The sequence below is a fragment of the Neolamprologus multifasciatus genome, chromosome 7, assembly GCF_963576455.1.
Source record: "Neolamprologus multifasciatus chromosome 7, fNeoMul1.2, whole genome shotgun sequence".
Lineage (NCBI taxonomy): Eukaryota > Metazoa > Chordata > Actinopteri > Cichliformes > Cichlidae > Neolamprologus > Neolamprologus multifasciatus.
Genome location: NC_140445.1, coordinates 38,512,396 through 38,530,551, shown reverse-complemented (window position 1 = coordinate 38,530,551; position 18,156 = coordinate 38,512,396). Strand labels below are relative to the sequence as shown.

General features: G+C 40.6%; 1 protein-coding gene across 2 annotated transcripts in view; it reads left to right on the top strand.

Moving 5' to 3' along the window:
* myo5b (myosin VB) overlaps positions 1-8,655 on the top strand; it is a 48,391-nt gene extending 39,736 nt beyond the window's left edge. For both annotated transcript variants that reach the window (XM_085168070.1, XM_085168069.1), the window contains 10 exons: positions 441-639; positions 729-822; positions 910-1,053; positions 1,472-1,623; positions 1,707-1,796; positions 1,882-2,032; positions 4,434-4,728; positions 5,910-6,084; positions 6,173-6,253; positions 7,483-8,655. In XM_085168070.1, coding sequence (XP_085024196.1) covers positions 441-639; positions 729-822; positions 910-1,053; positions 1,472-1,623; positions 1,707-1,796; positions 1,882-2,032; positions 4,434-4,728; positions 5,910-6,084; positions 6,173-6,253; positions 7,483-7,635 — 1,534 coding nt within the window. In that variant the 3' untranslated portion in view covers positions 7,636-8,655. The remainder of the gene's footprint in view (positions 1-440; positions 640-728; positions 823-909; positions 1,054-1,471; positions 1,624-1,706; positions 1,797-1,881; positions 2,033-4,433; positions 4,729-5,909; positions 6,085-6,172; positions 6,254-7,482) is intronic.
* Positions 8,656-18,156: the final 9,501 nt, after the last annotated feature.

Here is an 18,156-nt window from a genome sequence, read left to right as displayed (position 1 = left end):
CCTCAATATTCTCTTTATATGTTTGAGAGTTGCTGATGAATCATATGCAGTTTAATATTCATGCAGCCTGAAGAAGAGGACACCATTAATTTAAAATACCCAAACATCAGCATCAGTATTAACTCAGTGAGTCACACATTCACATGTCAGTGCTGACTCAGCAACTTTTAGAGCAAAAATCACATAAAATTATTACTTCTAAAATAAAACAAAGTAAACCTTCATCATGAACCTTCAGTGTGATGTTACTTCATGGGAAGGTTAATGAAAATGTGTCTTAGCCCTCAGAGGATGTTTCACACATTGGCTGTATCACCACTGATCTGTCTGTGCGGTGTCTTGCTATGTTTTTTTTTTGTTTGTTTGTTTGTTTTTTTGTTTTGGTGTTTTGTTGTTTTCGGTGTCTGTCAGTAACACTCTGGCCCTCCCGGTCCTGCCAGGCTGCTGGAGGCTCAGCTGCAGACTCAGTCCAGGCAGCACAAAGATGAGCTGGAGGCCCTTCACACTCAGATCGAGCTGCTGAAGCGTGACATCGAGGATAAGCAGGAAAAACTCAGCTACATGATGTCTCTGTCTCCAGAGGCTCAGGTGGAGTACAGCGTCCAGCAGGAGATCACGCGGCTCACCAATGACAACCTGGTGAGCAATACTGCAGCTGCCGCTGCTGCCGGACTCCCTTCCTGATTCCTGATTCCTGTTTTCTGACGCTGCTCTGTGTTTTCCTGCAGGATCTCAAAGAGCTGGTGGAGAAGCTGGAGAAGAACGAGAGGAAGCTGAAGAAGCAGCTCAAGATCTACATGAAGAAGGTCCAGGAGCTGGAAGGTAACAGAAGAACAGGAAGCTGCTCTGTAGAGCTGCACCTGATGGTCAGGGGCTAAGTGTGTGTGTGTCCATGTGTCTGTTTTTCAGCTGCTCAAGCAGCAGCTCAGAGCAGCAGGTCCAAACCTGAGCTGATACGTCAGGTGACCGTCCAGAGGAAGGAGAAGGACTTTGAGGGGATGCTGGAGTACAACAAGGAGAACGAGGCGCTGCTGGTCAAGACCCTGATCAATGGTAAGAACATCGCCCCAGCTTCATGTGGTGTTTCTATCTTACATGAGGTTTCATATTGTGGGTGAGGTATTCCCATCCACCTCAGACTGCGTTTGTTCAAACCGCATGCTGGATAAGAAGATTTCTCCCACAGCTTTCAGAAGTTAGAATGGAAGCTCTGAACAAATATTCTAACTTAAATATTTATTAAATCGGGCATTTGGTAGTTAGAAAAAGCAACACAAGAAGCTGTCTGGTTTCCAGCTGTTTCTGTAGCTCCCCAACGTCCCTCACAGTGACGGCTTTACTGTCACTAAAGTTGAGCTGGAGGTGAAGTTGAAAATATGTGATGACAAGACGAGCAGCAGGATGCATGTCCTCAGGATAATAAAACCAGAGTTTTTTCACCCATTTCATGGTTACAAACATGTGATTTCAGACATCCACCCCAACAACGTGTCGGGTACGGTGCCCTGTCTGCCAGCTTACATCCTCTTCATGTGCATCCGCCACGCTGACTACATCAATGATGACCAGAAGGTGGAGTCTCTGCTTACCTCCACTATCAACGCAATCAAGAAGGTCCTCAAGGTTGGTGCTGCTGCACACATGGCCCACCTGTCTGATTCCACACACAGGTTTTTATTTTGAAAGTCCTTTTATTCATTGTGCAGAAGAACAACGATGACTTTGAGATGACATCCTTCTGGTTGGCCAACACCAGCCGACTGCTTCACTGTCTGAAGCAATACAGCGGTGAGGAGGTGAGGACCTGATCGATATCTGTAATGAATGAGCAGACAGAAGCAGCGATTAACCGCTCTCACATCCTGACATCTTCTTCATCAGGCATTTATGACACAGAACACACCCAAACAGAACGAACACTGTCTGAAGAACTTTGACCTGGCTGAGTACAGACAGGTGTTGAGCGATCTCTCCATCCAGATCTACCAGCAACTCATCAAAGTGGCAGAAGGCATCATTCAACCCATGATCGGTGAGATTGCCTGAAACACCAAAAAGGAGAATTTTATGGTTTGATGCATCTAATTGCAAGATGCATAAATGCACATACTGCATTGGTTATATTTTGCTTAAAGAAATATTTATGTGGTTTTCTAATCGGTGCCTCTCATTCAGCTTAGTGTGATATTTCAGCATGGTTAAAAATAAAGAGCTCGGGACCTTATAGAAAACTTTACAAAGCTCCTCTCTTGCTGGATGGTCAAATGTCCTGTACAATATGAGTTGCATTCATCAGTCAGATTTCTAGAAGGATAAATATCCAGCCAGTAGAAAGAGATTAGAAACTGTTCGAGATATGGCCTTTCTCTTGTTGCAGCAGATTCATTTACAAAATTGTTGAAGAGGTATTTTAAATTTTTCTACTAAATATTTGGGATGTTTGACCTGTCTGTGAGACAGGCCCCAACCTGTGAGAATTTTAATCTTTAATCTGAAAACCCTGAGTTTGTTTGTTTTTTTTAAGGATGTGGAAGGTAGTAATATATTGTTTGACCTTTTTTTTTCACCAGGGTTGTAAAATTGTGCACGTTTAAAATGGAAAATTGCATTTTAATTTATGCGTGAGTAGTTGAAAAAATGAAAACATGCTGGACTTTACTGACTGTGTTCAGGTGATGTAACTCTGTTCCTTGAGAAAGTCAGCTGCTTGACATACCGACAGAAGTGGGTATAGAGTCAGTTGTGGGGAAAGAGGTACTTTCCTCCCGAGTCCCTTTATGAGAAACACAAACATGTTTGTGCTGAAAACAGCTGACAACACCATCCATTAGTGTGTTTAAACCAGATGGACAGAAGTCTGGTGGTAAATTAAAAAGAAGTGAAAGTGAAAATAAAGACTTCTGGAGCCAACAGGATAAAATGATGACAAGGACAGCTGTGTCATGAAGCCTCATCTCTGTTGTTAAATATGAAAAACTGAGTGACTTAACCACAACCCGAATCTGCAGACATCACTTTCAGTCTTATAAAACATGCAGCGTGTCAGTGAGTGGCTGTCAAAGATGTTTGGCTTTCACAGATCATTGCTCTCTGTTGCAGTGACATTTTAGATATGAGCCACACTAGTAGCTGCTGTTTCATCTGCTGTCACAAAAACATTAATGCAAAGGTTGATGGTGCAACCAAACCAAATTCTGTGTTCTCAATTCAGAGCTGAACCACTTATTTTAACTCACTGCTGTAACCGCATCATCAAAGGAGCTGAGGGCCGCCCAAGAAGTCCTGTTACAATTATACAGAAAAATAAAATGGGGTTTCTAATGTACCGTCCAGCAAAACCATCATTGTGTAATGAGAGCAGCACGAAACGGAACCGAAGCATTATTTAGATGCTAAACTAAATGATAAATGTGGTCATTTGTAGTGTTTGGTCAAGTGTCATAACATGAGGAAGAAGCAGGTTATCACAAAAACACTATGGTGAAATCTTCTAGTCCCACTCTTCTCTTGTTTTTTGTTGGTTTGAGTTTTCGTTGAGTTTGTCTGTTGAACACTTGGGGAATTTTTTTTCAGAAACTACGTCACTCTGAGGTAGCAGCTGACTCATTTCGTCCCCATATGAGTCATCATGTGACTTTCTGCTATCGGACTGTGCACAGTGGTTACCACAGCAACCACAGAGCTGTGGTCAGTGTGAACTTCATCGTTATTAAAGGTATTTTTATCTACCAGAAGTCTTTAAGTCGAACAGAGTAAAGGCAGGCTAAAAAAAATCCCCTCAGAGCTGCAGGACGGTTATCAGTGGACAGATGAGTTCGGGTCAAATCGAAGACTAAACCTAAAACACGGTCCAGAGCTTGAAGAAAGATGAGTTTTGGAGGGTTTTTTTTTTTTTTTTTTGGCGAATGCATACCCTCCACCGAAGCAAATGAGTCTCTGAGCTGCTGCAGGAATTCAACCACAATCAGCTGCATGTTCTTGGAGTGAGCAAAGTAAAACTGAATTGAAGTAGCTAACAGCAAACATGGATTCATGGTTTAGATCAAAGCGAGCAACTTTGGCAGCAAAGTGCTGCTCAAGACTGCCTCAACATACCTGGAGCTGCAACCTCATTGAAGATCTGAAAACTCTGGACTCTAAATGGAGAAAAGCCAAAACCACAAAGTGACTGGAGAACAAAACAACAAGTGTTGGAGGAGCTAAGTCTGTATAGCACCATCCTGTGGTTTTTGTTTGTTTTTTTGTTTTTTTTGTTTTTTTTAAAGTTTCTAGATCATTTTGTTGCTGTGTAACTGGTGTCGGTCTGTACTTTCCCATCTGTTCAATAAACGTTCTTTTTTGTATGTCAGCGTCGGAGTTTACCTCCAGTTTGGCAGTTTTTATCTTCATGATGTTTTCTGAACTCCTTTTCTGGTTTCTGTTTTGCCATCCAGTGTCGGCCATGTTGGAGAGCGAGAGCATCCCCAGCCTGGCAGGCGTGAAGCCGATGGGCTACAGGAACCGTTCGTCCAGCATGGACATGGACGCCGACGGCCCCACCAGCTACACCCTGCAGGCCCTGATCAAGCAGCTGGGGCAGTTCCACAACATCATGCGAGACCACGGTCTGGACCCTGAGATCATAGGTCAGGCGGTCCGGCAGCTCTTCCACTGCATCAACGCTGTTACCCTTAACAACCTGTTGCTGCGCAAGGACGTCTGCTCCTGGAGCACCGGCATGCAGCTCAGGTACTAAACCTGCAGCCGACACCCACAAGCTCAACTTTATAGTTTGTACTCCATTACAATGCAAAACAAATTTACTAAAATCTGTGAACTATGTAGAGTACATATACATTTTATAATTTTGTCTTTATACTTTATATTGAATTAGAATCCAGTGAAAATTTCTTTGCAGGTTAAATGAACTAAAGAAAAACTAAAACTTATCCTCTACATTTCTGTATAATCACCAAAACAAAAACAGACAGCTAATAAACATGTGTGTTTGTTAGCTGGCTGATGGTTTGACACGTCAGTGAGCTCAGTTCCTCTTTGAAGTTCTTCCCTCGTTAGTTACAAGTTCTAGAGATAAATGGTGCAGATAGCTTCAGCTGTGGTTAATGACTCATTTTTATCAACAAACCTAACAATAATCCCAAACAGGTCACGAATTACACCGTTAATTCACAGCTCGCTGAGCTCAGCCAGCTGTTCCATCACTACAGGCTGCCCTTTTGTAGGGCTTTTTCATGCAGTACACAAAAACACATCAACCTCAATCCAACATGACTGTGTCAGTTAAATAGAAAGGCTGGAATAGAACTGTGGCAGGAATAAGGCACGGCGGGTCCAGGGATCGGCGTTTTCACACATTTTATTCACAACACCACACACCACCCCACACACACCTGAGTCCCCGTGTTTTAAACTTGGTGGACGTGATTAAGGATGCCGTGCAGGTGCATCCGCCCTCCCTGCACGGCACCGCAGGCCACGCCCCACCACAAGAACATCATCCAGTTTATGATGATTTTCTATTCTATTCATATCATGAAAGCTTAAATTGAGTTTTAGGTTGCGCTCTGTCCAAAATAATAATTTAAAAAAATTAACTTAAGAAGTGAAATTATTACAGTAATAATCTGGATTTTTCTGGGGCGACAAGAAAGAACAATAAATCAAAGAAGCACTGGTAGAAGAAGAGTATTGACCATAACTTGTTACATAATGTGCTGGTTTGTTGTTAGTGTTCAGATTCAGGTTGGAGAAAGATTGCACAGAGTGATGGAGGTTGGCTTTAACGTCACTTACGTCACGTCGCTAAAACCTTGTATGCTTGAACCACAGATGGGTCTGCCTGTGAGCCTGAACTCTGTGGGTCCCCCATCAACCCCAACCCTCACTTTGAATTTTGTGTGTGTGTACAGGTACAACACCAGTCAGTTGGAGGAGTGGCTCAGAGGAAATAACTTGTATCAGAGTAAAGCTGCAGCTACTCTGGAGCCGATCATTCAGGCTGCACAGCTGCTGCAGGTCAAGAAGAAAACGTCGCAGGACGCAGAGGCCATCTGCGCGCTGTGCACCGCGCTCACCGTGCAGCAGGTACGCTCAGCTCATCTGAGCCCGAGCAGGCGATCAATAACACTCCCGATCAGATAATGACAGGATGTTAACCTGCTGTCTCCTGCAGATCGTGAAAATCCTGAACCTCTACACGCCTCTGAACGAGTTTGAAGAACGAGTCACTGTGTCCTTCATCAGAAACATTCAGGTGTGAATCACACAGACTGTTTAGCTGCTTATACCTCTACCAAACACCAGAGGGAGGATTCCTCTGGGACATGAAAAGAACAAATGTGAATTTTTGAAGCATAAAAGGTGGAATCTGAATGTCAGATCCTTTTACAGCAGATGTGATGTTAGAAAATTTAACACCTCGTGCTGCTGGTGCCAAATCTGAAGATCTGAACCAATCAGGTCATTTAAAAACAGAAGTGCAGAATTATTTTTGCTTCTGTGCTTCTTATTCTGCTTTGGAAATAGTTCACTTTGGTGGTGTAAAAAAAGAAAAAAGGCTCTGTATGAGCACCTCTGCTTTTACTTCTGTTTTCTACCAAAGTGTATTTTTAACTTTGTACTGCCCACATCCAATGTAGATATTTGGGAAAGCCCTGCATTGCTAAACAAAACCAGGAGCTCCCAGCAGTTTTCAGGAAAACCTGATATCTTACACGAATCCTTTAAAATGCCCACGTTCGGTCTGATAAGGCAAGCGTAAACATACGTAACATACATACATGCGTAAACATACCCAATAATGTAAATTCTGCGAAAAACCATGTTGCTGTCTTCTGATAAACTGAAACTGTTTGACGTTAAGAGCAAATTTAACCTCCTAGGACCGGGCGTCCACATACGTGGACATCACATTTTGGGTTGTCTTGACCAAAATACTAAATCTTGCTCCACAAGGTCCTGATATCCACTTACGAGGACATTATACTGCCACTGTTCTATCTCATTTTTCTCAGAAACAAAAATCTGGTACAAAAAAAAAAATCTGGTAATTCTTTGTTTTTACTTTCATCAGGTCCCAATCAGCCAAAATGACAAAGAGAAATTAAAAATCATGCCATGAAAGAGTTCGGGTCTTAGGAGGTTAAAGATTGCACAACTATAAACAGCTGAATTGCTTTCAGCTGCCTTGGTCCTGCTGTCGGTAACACGGCAGTAGAAGAACAAAGTTCATGAATCCAGGTCACAAACTGTCCTGGAACAGGAAAGTAAGCAGGAGCCACTGCGTCCAGAAACTAGAAGGTTTCTGTTTGTCTGCATTCAGAGTCATTTCAGCTGTGTGCAACATTACACAGCAAAAGCATGAAGTATAAATGGGTTTCTGATGTCTGTTCTTTTTGGGGGGGTTTTGTATGAATACTTTGCCTCTACGGGACCAGTGATGTCAGCCTCATGTTTGACTTCTCTCTGTCTCTGTGTGTCCAGAATCGCCTTCAGGAGAGGAATGACCCTCCTCAGCTTCTATTGGATACCAAACACACTTTCCCGGTCCTCTTCCCTTACTCGCCGTCTGCCCTTAGCCTGGAGATGCTGCACATTCCTGCCTCGCTTAACATCGACTTCCTCGTCAGAGTCTGATGACCTGCTTTTAATCCGAACTCTCATTAATCTGACTGTTTCCCAGCAGCGTCTGCTGCCTGACACCTCTTATTGATCATTGTTTCTGTCTCCATGTCTTCCTGAGAGCAGCACGTCTGCCTTTCTGCCGAACAAGTTCATCTCCTCACGTCTCTCTGAAGTAAATCCTCCACGTTTCTGAAGAAAACCTGCAGAAGTCCAGTCTGTGGAGTCCACATCACAGTTGTTCTCCTCTGACAGTAAACTGTGCTGCTGTTTGAGTAGATAAAGAAACACAGAAGGAGCAGAAAGGTTTGCAGAAGGATGAAGAAGGTCAGGAGGAAGGTTCAGAGGGATCATTTAGACTCAGAAGAAAAACAAGATTTTTTTAGATGTGCGTGAAGGTTTCTGAAGATTTCAAACACAGACAAACATCAGCGACCCAAATAACTGACAATATTCAGCATTTAAAAGTTCAGGCTTAATCAGTCAAAATTGCATGAGATTGGTTGGCTGTGTCAGAGGAGTAACATGTTGATTTCTGTAGACTCTTTACTTCCTTTGAGCCTTGAAGGTTGTGGGTCGTATTTATTTATTTAGTTATTCAGTAGCATTAAAAGGCTGATTATCTGCTTCTGTACTGATATAACAACACCTTTAAACACTAAAATTACACTAAACTAAAACTAAGCTGTTAACAGTTATTTAATCTCATATTCGCTCCTGCTCCTCCAGTCATGTGTCATCATGTGACTCTCAGCTGCTCCTAATACACACAGTCAGCTGTGGAGGATCCAAACATGTCAGAAGAAAGTATCAGAAGTTATCAGATCTGTCTTCCTGTGATTGTTTGGCCAATTAAAAAACAAAATGATAAAATAATGCTGCAAACGAAAGCAAATGTTTAACATGAAACTAACTGCTGGGACACGTCAGGGTTATTCAGGTTGGCTGGCGCAGAGACGTGAATCTTGTTTTCTTTTGTATTTAAAGACAGAAAGATGTTCAAATGTAGACGAATAAATGAAGCAATGAAAATGAGACGGTGTAGTTTTTAATAACAGCTGCTGGCAGTGTGATAGCAGTTAATGAGCTAAAGAGCAGGTAGGTTGTTCTCCCCCTGACTTTTGGAAAACCTTGTTGTTCACTCAGCTGGTGCAGAGCAGTCTGTAAAACGCAAATCAACACTTTTTCCTGATCTCCTCAGAGCCTGTGCAGGACTTCCACTTAGTCTCTCTGTAATGTCGTTTATTTCTGTGGGAAGTTATTTTTTTTCACTGTTTGTGTTCTTCTGTTTCTCTCTTTTGCACCACACGTGGAAACACTAATAAGTAAAATACTAAATATGCACAAGATAACACTGCAAACCATCATACCCTCACATTTTTCCTTTTCCTCCAAACCCACGTGCCATTCTACACTGATGATGTTCATGTTTCTGATCGTGTTCTGTTGGATGCCGTTCATCTTCATCTTTTTATGAAGTGCAAATGTAATAAAATGAAGTTTAACATGTGAAGAGTTTCACTGCAAACCTGCTGTGCACAAGTTTAATAATTCAGGTCATTCATAATACAAAAACCGTAAAATGGATATTTTTGTGCTGACTTCACACGTAACTGAATGTTTGGTTTTATTCTGCAGTAAAGATCTTCAGTTTCAGATGTTTGAGTCTGGATGAAACGGAGTCAATCACTGTAACTCAAAGAATATATTTTGGAATTGAAGTCGTGCTGATGTTCTGTTAGCGTCTTCTTTGTTTATGAAATGAAATTTCTCATTGAAACATTTCTGGCAAAAAAATATAAATGTTATTTCCACAGTTTAGCTGAAGCTGATGGGAGTTTAACCAAGTTTACACACTTGTAGCTGCTCTGATCATTCAGAGAGCCGAGCCCCTTGTTTCTGCCCCAAAGTCACAGCCGGGGCATGTTTACAGGTGTGTTTGTTGATGTCTCACTGCTTATAGTGCCAGTCTGAAACCGCTGAAGCATAAATTAAAAACAGAAAATGTTTGAGAATATGAAACTGCTAAATGCACTTTGTAGGCCTAGGTGTAAACTTCAGTTTAGACTTCAATACTGCAGTCGCAGCAATAAGCTCATCACTAAAAATGAAAGTCTGACAGGTTTTTAATGTGCAGAGAACTTTTACAAATTACAAACATTTCAGGGACATTTCTGTTATTTTTAACTTTCAATCAAATCAAAATACAATGAAATGGTGATTAAATGCAACTTTAATCAGGATTATTTCCCCAAACAAGAGACACAAAAGCAGCCCGATGTCAGTTCATTAATCTTTCATGTCTAAAGCAGCCAAACAAACTTCTCAGTGTGCTGTCTTCAGAGAAAATATTAAAGTAAGAAAAATTCTTTACAAGTGGTTCCAAACATCTGAGAGCAGCACGTGTATGCACATACTTACCTGGTGTCTGATTTCTGAAAAAATGTTTACCTTAAAGTGTTGCAGAAAAGCTACAAACTGGTCAAATAAATGAACCAACACAGAGATATGAGCATCTAATGACCCAAAAGGACACAAATGCTTCCTCCAAAAATACTTTCTGAATTAGTCAGAATGAAAAACACTGAATATAAAATGAACCTGCAAAGTATAAACATAAAACACTAAAATTAAACCTCATTAATAAACCCGTTCAGTGCATTTTAACGTTATCCTCAAATAACTGTTATTCTTCAACATTAAGAATCAAATTTCATTATATTCATCTTCAACAATCACAAAGTTTCTTCAAACTGGAGAAAAATCAAACCCAGTTTTCAAACACAGTCTGAAGATGAGGCACTTTGGTGCTCGACACGTCACTGATGTCGAAGGAAAATAAGATTTATCACCCTGAATTAAAACTACAACGTTCTCTAATGTTTCTGATCTCGGAGTGAATAAATACTATAAAAATGTCTCCCTCCCCACAGTCTGCACTGACTGTTGGCAGAGAAGAAGAAGAGCAGCTCTGTGAACGAGGGTTTGGTTTGCTTCCCACAGCAGTTCGCTGTCAGTTGTGCCAGCTGTCGGCCTGCGAGGTCGTCCGTGGTTTACCTGTCGCTCAGGTGGCTCAAAGCTTCACAGGACGCCCACTGATCTGTTTCACACACTGTGACTGCAGGCTTAATAAAACACTGAGTCACTGTCAGGCAAAAGAGTGAATATTTTTAATTAAACAGTCGTATTTAATAAAATATATTCACCATCTTTAGTTTGTTCAGGTTTTATCGTAATGACCTAAAACAAAACTAAACAATTGTGGAACAGAATTTAAACTGAATTTTAAAAAACTGGAAACTACCCAAAATAATAATATGCACTTAAAGTTAAATATAAAACTAGAGGAAGTGTCTTTAGTTTCATAATCCACACATGTATAATGGACGTGTTAAAATAATAAGCATTTATTTTAACATTTTAAAACCAAGCTTGTGTCAAGTCTGACACGTCTGTTCTAAGAGTGCATAACTTACAACAGTCTCCTCAACAAACGCACCAGTTATGTCCTGTTTAACTTCAGTCCACCAGAGCCTTTACATTTTTACATGCTGTATTTTTTAGAGCATTTCAAGTTCCTATACATCAATACAACCGCTCTATCCTAACTTTTTATAATATGTATACATTAAGTTCATAGTAACTACATCAAATTCTAAAAAGCGCAATAAACTACAAAGAAAATGTTTTTTTTGTTGTTGTTGTTTTTACAGATTATTTTTGTTACAGAAATTTCAGAGGTTTATCCCTCAAAACTTTAAATCCAAAAAATTGCACAAAATTTCCAACCACTTATTTTGAGTGTCTTCATAGTTTCATTTTCGAGATAAACTAATTTTTGTAAACTGCAGCAAAAATGAAAATAAATATTATTGTGCACAATTTGCAAAAAATCAGCATGTGCAGCAAAATAAACCATTTCCAACAGTGCAGTTTAAGTTCTGAGCATCAGGAACTACACAGAAAAGCATAGACATGTGATGTCATAAAATTCTGCAAAGAACTAAATGGGAAAACTGCTAATTTTTATCAGTTCTTCTGGAAGGACATAAGAAGCTTGCCATTTGGTGCATTAAAAGGAGCTATAGAAAAGAAAGAACTGATGCCAAGTATGAAACAAGAATTAATTACACTGATTCTGGTAAAAACAGAAGAATTTTAGACAATTTAAGACAATCACCTTACACTGATTATAAGATCCTGTCAGCGGCTGTAGCTGAGAGGCTGAAGAAAGGCATCTCAAACATAATTAGTGAAAGACAGTCAGGTTTTTTGAAAGGAAGACTAATTGATATTAATAGGCTGCTTTTCTCCTTGATTACAGTGACATAATCCAAGAGAGCAGATACATCCTGTTTTGGGGTTTTTAAAAAAGCATTTGAGTCAATTGAACATACGTTCATATTAAAACCCTGCAGTCTTTTGGTTTTGGAGAAGAATTTATCAGTGTGAAAGAGATGCTATAATTCTATCAACAGCTCTGTTTTGCTGGAACATAGCACCTGTTAGAGGTTTGAGGTCACTAGAGGAATAAGGCAGGGCTGCAGCAGCTCACCACTTCTGTTTATCATGCTGAGCTCTTATCTATTCAGATTAAAAACAGTCACACTGACGGGTTAAATAGTATGGGTCAACTAATAATAATAAGTCAGCTGGCAGATGATACCAGATTGGACCAGATTCCTTTAGCCTTACAGGTGATCAACCACTTCTCCAAAGCTTCAGGTCAACAGCTGAATATAAAAACATGTGAGATACTACCTCTGCATGAGTGTCCCTATGAGTTATAATACACTAGCTACAGCCATCCCAGTCCCTTTGAGATCAATCATTAAATAAGTTATTGTGTAAGATATTGTGCACTCTAAAATTTCTCCTGGACTGACGCCGCTCTGCATAGCCGGTGTTGACTTTGTTGACAGCAGGTTTACAAACAAGGCGATCAGAAATATGTTAATAAATGACATCTATCCTAACCCGGTTAAAAGAAATTATATTCTAAAGAATTTGAGGCCATGGAGGTTAAGGCAACACAGAGATAGCACATTTCACTTCCCCTTCCCCCTAAAACATTAATTTTAAAGTCAAAAATGAGATTTATCCAACCAATGAATTCCTAAGACTAGGGATGGGTATTGATAAGATTTTCACGATTCCGATTCCATTTTCGATTCTGTTTAACGATTCGATTCTTTATCGATTCTCTTATCGATTTTTTTTTTTTTTAAAAAGGAGAACACTAAGGTCAATTAGCTTAGATCTTTGTTTTATATCTTCTCTTTGAACAAGATAGAAATTTAGGAGTAACATGGCCTTACAAACCCAACAGTGAGATCTTAACAGATCCAACCTACGGCTCTTCAATGGGGTGTCACAGGGTCCCCAGGAAAAAAAATTGTGAATGTAAAATAATAAAATAAATATTCTTCTGTAGCAATTACACAAGAATATCCAGTAATCTCCCTGCCTACAATTAAACACATTCACTTACCGAAAATCGGGGGCATCTGCTGTGGCAAATGGGTGCAAGCCTTTTACCACAAACTGAGTCACTGCTCGGTGACATTCGTCTATCCTGGCCTGAAAGGAGACGCTACCGGTAGACTGTAGCAAGAACTGCCAGCATCTGAGCCAGCCAGACTTTGTCTGTCTCTCTCATCATGGTCACCTAAATGCACAGTAATGGCAGGTTTTGTAATAAGGCAGATCGCGCTAACATAATATGCACTGTTAGTTGATTATTTACCTGCCGTATTAACGGGAGAGGACGTGCAAACGTTACCGCTGCTGCTGGGTTGAGATTCACGAGTCCGGAGCGGAATTAAAAACACGACATTCATTTAAGGTCATCGCGTGTTTTGTGAGCAAATGCTTTTGCATATTCGTAGTGTTTCCTCCCTTAAATGAAATATCTACTTTGCAAGTATTGCAAGTTGCCCTGTTGTCATCCGTTCTCGTAAAGTATAATCAAACTTTTTAGCGTTTGAGCCGCCATGTTTCCTGCCAGGTAAATAGGGATGGGTATCGAAAACCGGTTCTTGTTGAGAACCGGTTCCCACTGTTTCAATTCCTTGGAATCGTTTGCCATTTTTGCAAAAGATTCCCTTATCGATTCCAGTCGCCCCGAATGACGTCACCACGTTGCGGAGCGTCATTTACCTGGCAGGAAACATGGCGGCTCAAACGCTAAAAAGTTTGATTATACTTTGATTATACAGATGCTGGCAGTTCTTGCTACAGTCTACCGGTAGCGTCTCCTTTCAGGCCAGGATAGACGAATGTCACCGAGCAGTGACTCAGTTTGTGGTAAAAGGCTTGCACCCATTTGCCACAGCAGATGCCCCCGATTTTCGGTAAGTGAATGTGTTTAATTGTAGGCAGGGACATTACTGGATATTCTTGTGTAATTGCTACAGAAGAATATTTATTTTATTATTTTACATTCACAATTTTTTTTCCTGGGGACCCTGTGACACCCCATTGAAGAGCCGTAGGTTGGATCTGTTAAGATCTCACTGTTGGGTTTGTAAGGCCATGTTACTCCTAAATTTCTATCTTGTTCAAAGAGAAGATATAAAACAAAGATCTAAGCTAATTGACCTTAGTGTTCTCCTTTTTAAAAAAAAAATAAAATTGATAAGAGAATCGATAAAGAATCGAATCGTTAAACAGAATCGAAAATGGAATCGGAATCGTGAAAATCTTATCAATACCCATCCCTACAGGTAAATGACGCTCCGCAACGTGGTGACGTCATTCGGGGCGACTGGAATCGATAAGGGAATCGTTTGCAAAAATGGCAAACGATTCCAAGGAATTGAAACAGTGGGAACCGGTTCTCAACAAGAACCGGTTTTCGATACCCATCCCTACCTAAGACTGAAATTTAACCTAGATGTGAACACATGTACATTCTGTGAAAATAACACTGAAAGTTTGGATCACTTGTTTTTCTATTATGAATCGCTGCGCTCCTTTTGGATTGACATGTGGAGCTGGTCACAGTCCAGAGTCTTCTGTTACTACGTTTGACGGTAACTTTAGCTAAATTTGGGATGCAGGCAGAGAACCCTAAATTAGATTTGGTAATTAGGATTGTCTTGTTACCTGGAAAAAGGTTTTCATTTTTTTGTTTTTGCAAGCGGTCTTTACGTGGTTTTTACAAAGCCATCAGTGGAAGGAAACCCTGACCTGGGATAAGTGGAATGACTGATATGTAAGTACAACTCCCCCAGTTTATTTTGCAAAAACAAATAAGTTTTAAAGTAGTTACGCAAATCGGAGCGTGGACGCACCTGTGGGCTCAAAAGGTTAACAATAAAAACATCTATCCTCTACAGTCTTGCATTCAACAGGATAATACAAATACATCAGCTGTATTATTATCATAACATATAATAAAAACAGCAGCTTACAGATGCTTTTACTCTGGACATGAACTTTATTTATATGAAGTTGTTTTTCTTTCAAATCTCACAAGTTGTTAAATTGCCATGAGGTGGAGGAGGATGAGCGGGTTGACAAACCCTGGATTTTAACCACAGACTGTGAAGGAGAACTGAACACAGGCACCTTGACATCACCCATGGGAAGAAACAGTATAAAAATGCACTGAAAGCACTTTGTTATATAAAGTTTTTTAGTTTTAAATGACAGACTTCCATTGAGTCCACTGAGTTCCCCTTTTCTACACTACCTTTGGTGGAGGTGATCTTTGAATAAGAAATTATTTTCAGTTTGAAGGAATTAAATTTTTTCATTTTTGGTCCTCTTTGGACCAAGATTCAGGAAAACTGATTACTAAAGAAAACAAATCTGTATTATAATAGCACAGGTTTAGTGTTTAGAATTCAGGTTATTGTTGATTAAGACGTCACATGGTTGACATTCCTTGTGTCCTAATGGCAGGAGTAGCATGAAAAGAACGGAGGTTGTTCATGATTGGTTAAGTTTACACTAAAAGTAATTTACATGAAAATATCCTGAAGGTGGAAATTTGCATGTGAGTAATTGTTGGAGTTGATCTGAATCTAGAAATAATCTGAAATCATTAACAATTATTATTGTCATGGAAACAACTTTTTTCTACTTTGTAAGTAACGTTGTTCAGCAAGAGCAATATGAGGCATTGGCAGCGCGTAGGCCTATTTTTTTCAGCGGTGACCCATCACCATGACAACCAATAAAGAAGGTTTAAAAGAAACATCAGCGGCTGTATTTTAAGCCAAACTATGAGCTCTGTCTACACTTAACCAAGCAGTTTTTAATGAGAAATAATAGGAAGTATGAAAATCTGTGATGTGTGTGGTGGACTGTGGTCTCTGGTGGGAGAGATGAGACCAGACACATAGATCAAAGTTTATATCCAAGAAGATGAAACAATAGATAAGAAGTTGAGACTGTATCATGAAATGCCCTGAGAGTGCACTGAAACCACAAACTCATGTGTGGACTCAGATCGTGCTTGTAGTGGAGGCAAATGCAGGAATGCAGTGTCAGGTGGATCTGGTTTGCCAGTTTCTCTGGAGGGAGGAACACATACCAGTGCATGAAATCCCCTTTCTGCTTTCTGTTTTCTTTTTCTTTTTGTAGTAATTTCACAGATAGAGTTTCGTTTCTCGGATCAGGAACTTGAAACAGTCTCGTTTTTTAGGCTTCAGTCAAACCCACAGAGGCTGATTGTGCAGGTATCTATGCTTTTGTAATCATCATTAACTCACTGTTTTCTAACTATCACTGAGTCTCGTAACATGCTAGCTTGCATTAGTTAATGTATTACTGGAGTGACAGCTGCTGAAAATGGGCCTCTGCATACTTGTATATGTATTCCAGAAGCCTTGTTGAGAGGATGCGGTGTTGGACTGCTGCTGTTTTCAGTTTGTGGTTTTGTGTTGGTTTGCTTTATGGTACGTCTTATTTAATAAAATCATGTTCATTACTAAGGAGTTACACACGGTCAGTGTATCAGTGCACTGGGAGGAGCACTCGGGGCCTTTACAGCTAAATCAGACCTCATGAAAAAGTTGATCGACTTTTAGTAAGAGCCTCCTGACAGACCTCTTTTGTCTGTCAGTCTGTGTGAATCATTAGTTATTTCAGTGTTTGTGGTGCAGAAACAGAAAGTTTCGTGCGGCCTTCAGGGCATCTCCCTGCAGCTGAATGAAACCTGCACATGTACGCGAGCTCGTCCGGTCAGCATCCTCTGCCCAGCAAATCCTCCCAGTGACAGAGGAGTTTCACTGCACTCATGTTTCACTTCAGCTGCTTGTTGTTTTCAAAAGGATGAAGACAAATTATGAGGGAGGAAAAGGATGTGGTGACAAGTCATTTCTAAACAAGCCTAACCCTACCCTGTTTGCACAACGTGCAACACCTTTCTACAGAAATTCACTGTTAGCTGTGCACTCACACTCACGCTGACATGCACCGAAGTGATGAGGACGAAGAAAAAAAAAGCAGTCGGGCTGAAAAAAGCACAAACAAGACACGAGGAGCAGCAGGAAGCAGCGTTTGTACCAAGGCTGTACGGAGGAGACATTCATGTGGCTGCTGTAGCCCCGGCTTCAAAGACTCACTCATTTTGGTGTGGCTTCACTCAAATTCAGCACCATGAGATTTTACACTGTGGTTTCATGTATGGGTGTAGGTGTAAAGACATAAATAGCTGTACGTTCTGTACGTATATGTGGAGGCAGGTATGTGTATGTAAGGGAAAGACATCCTGAACGTGCAGTGTTTAGTGTCTCAGACCTGCAGTCAGTGACCTCCTCGGGGGCGCCTATACATGCAGGTGCCATCATTTCCACAGAAGCGCAGAGAAAACAGGCCTCAGAGGTTCGTGTCATCATTTCATTCATCAGAGCGACAGATTCATTGGTAGTTCAGTAAATGTTTGTAAAATGAAACTTTTCTACACTTTAAACTGTTTGTTTCCACTCTGGGCCTATTTCAGTTTTTCATGAAACTTTATGAATCAGTCAGTTATTAGAGATGATTGGCGACCAAGGTTTTTCACTTCAGAATAGGTAATACCGCCACGCTGGAGGGTTTTTTTCTTACTTGAAACAGAAAAAAGAAAGCACCCAGCTTTAACTTTAACTCGTTTGTTCTTTACAGCTTTCACCCTCTCAGCAGTTCATGTTTCTGCATTTATCTGAAAGGTGCAGTTACTTCAGTAAAAACAATCTGAAAAAGCTTTAATGATCATGGAGTTTATATAAAATCTGATCAGTTTTATGACAGTGATCTGCAATTCATTTTCTCCTGGGGCCACGTGAGAACCTGGAACCAGATAAGATCATTTCTCCTCATTATTAATTTGATTTCTTTGTAAACTGCTGCTGATAACACTAGATGTTACAGTTAGGCCCTAATGGGACCCACTGCCAATGCTGTGAGCCTGTGCTGGCCCACAGCATTTGCAGTGGGTGAACTGTGGAGCTGTTTGGGCAGGATAAAACAATATAGCCCATGTGTGCTCCAAGTGGGTGTCACCACACAGAACAGCTGTTTTGCCCTTTGGGACACCATTAAGCA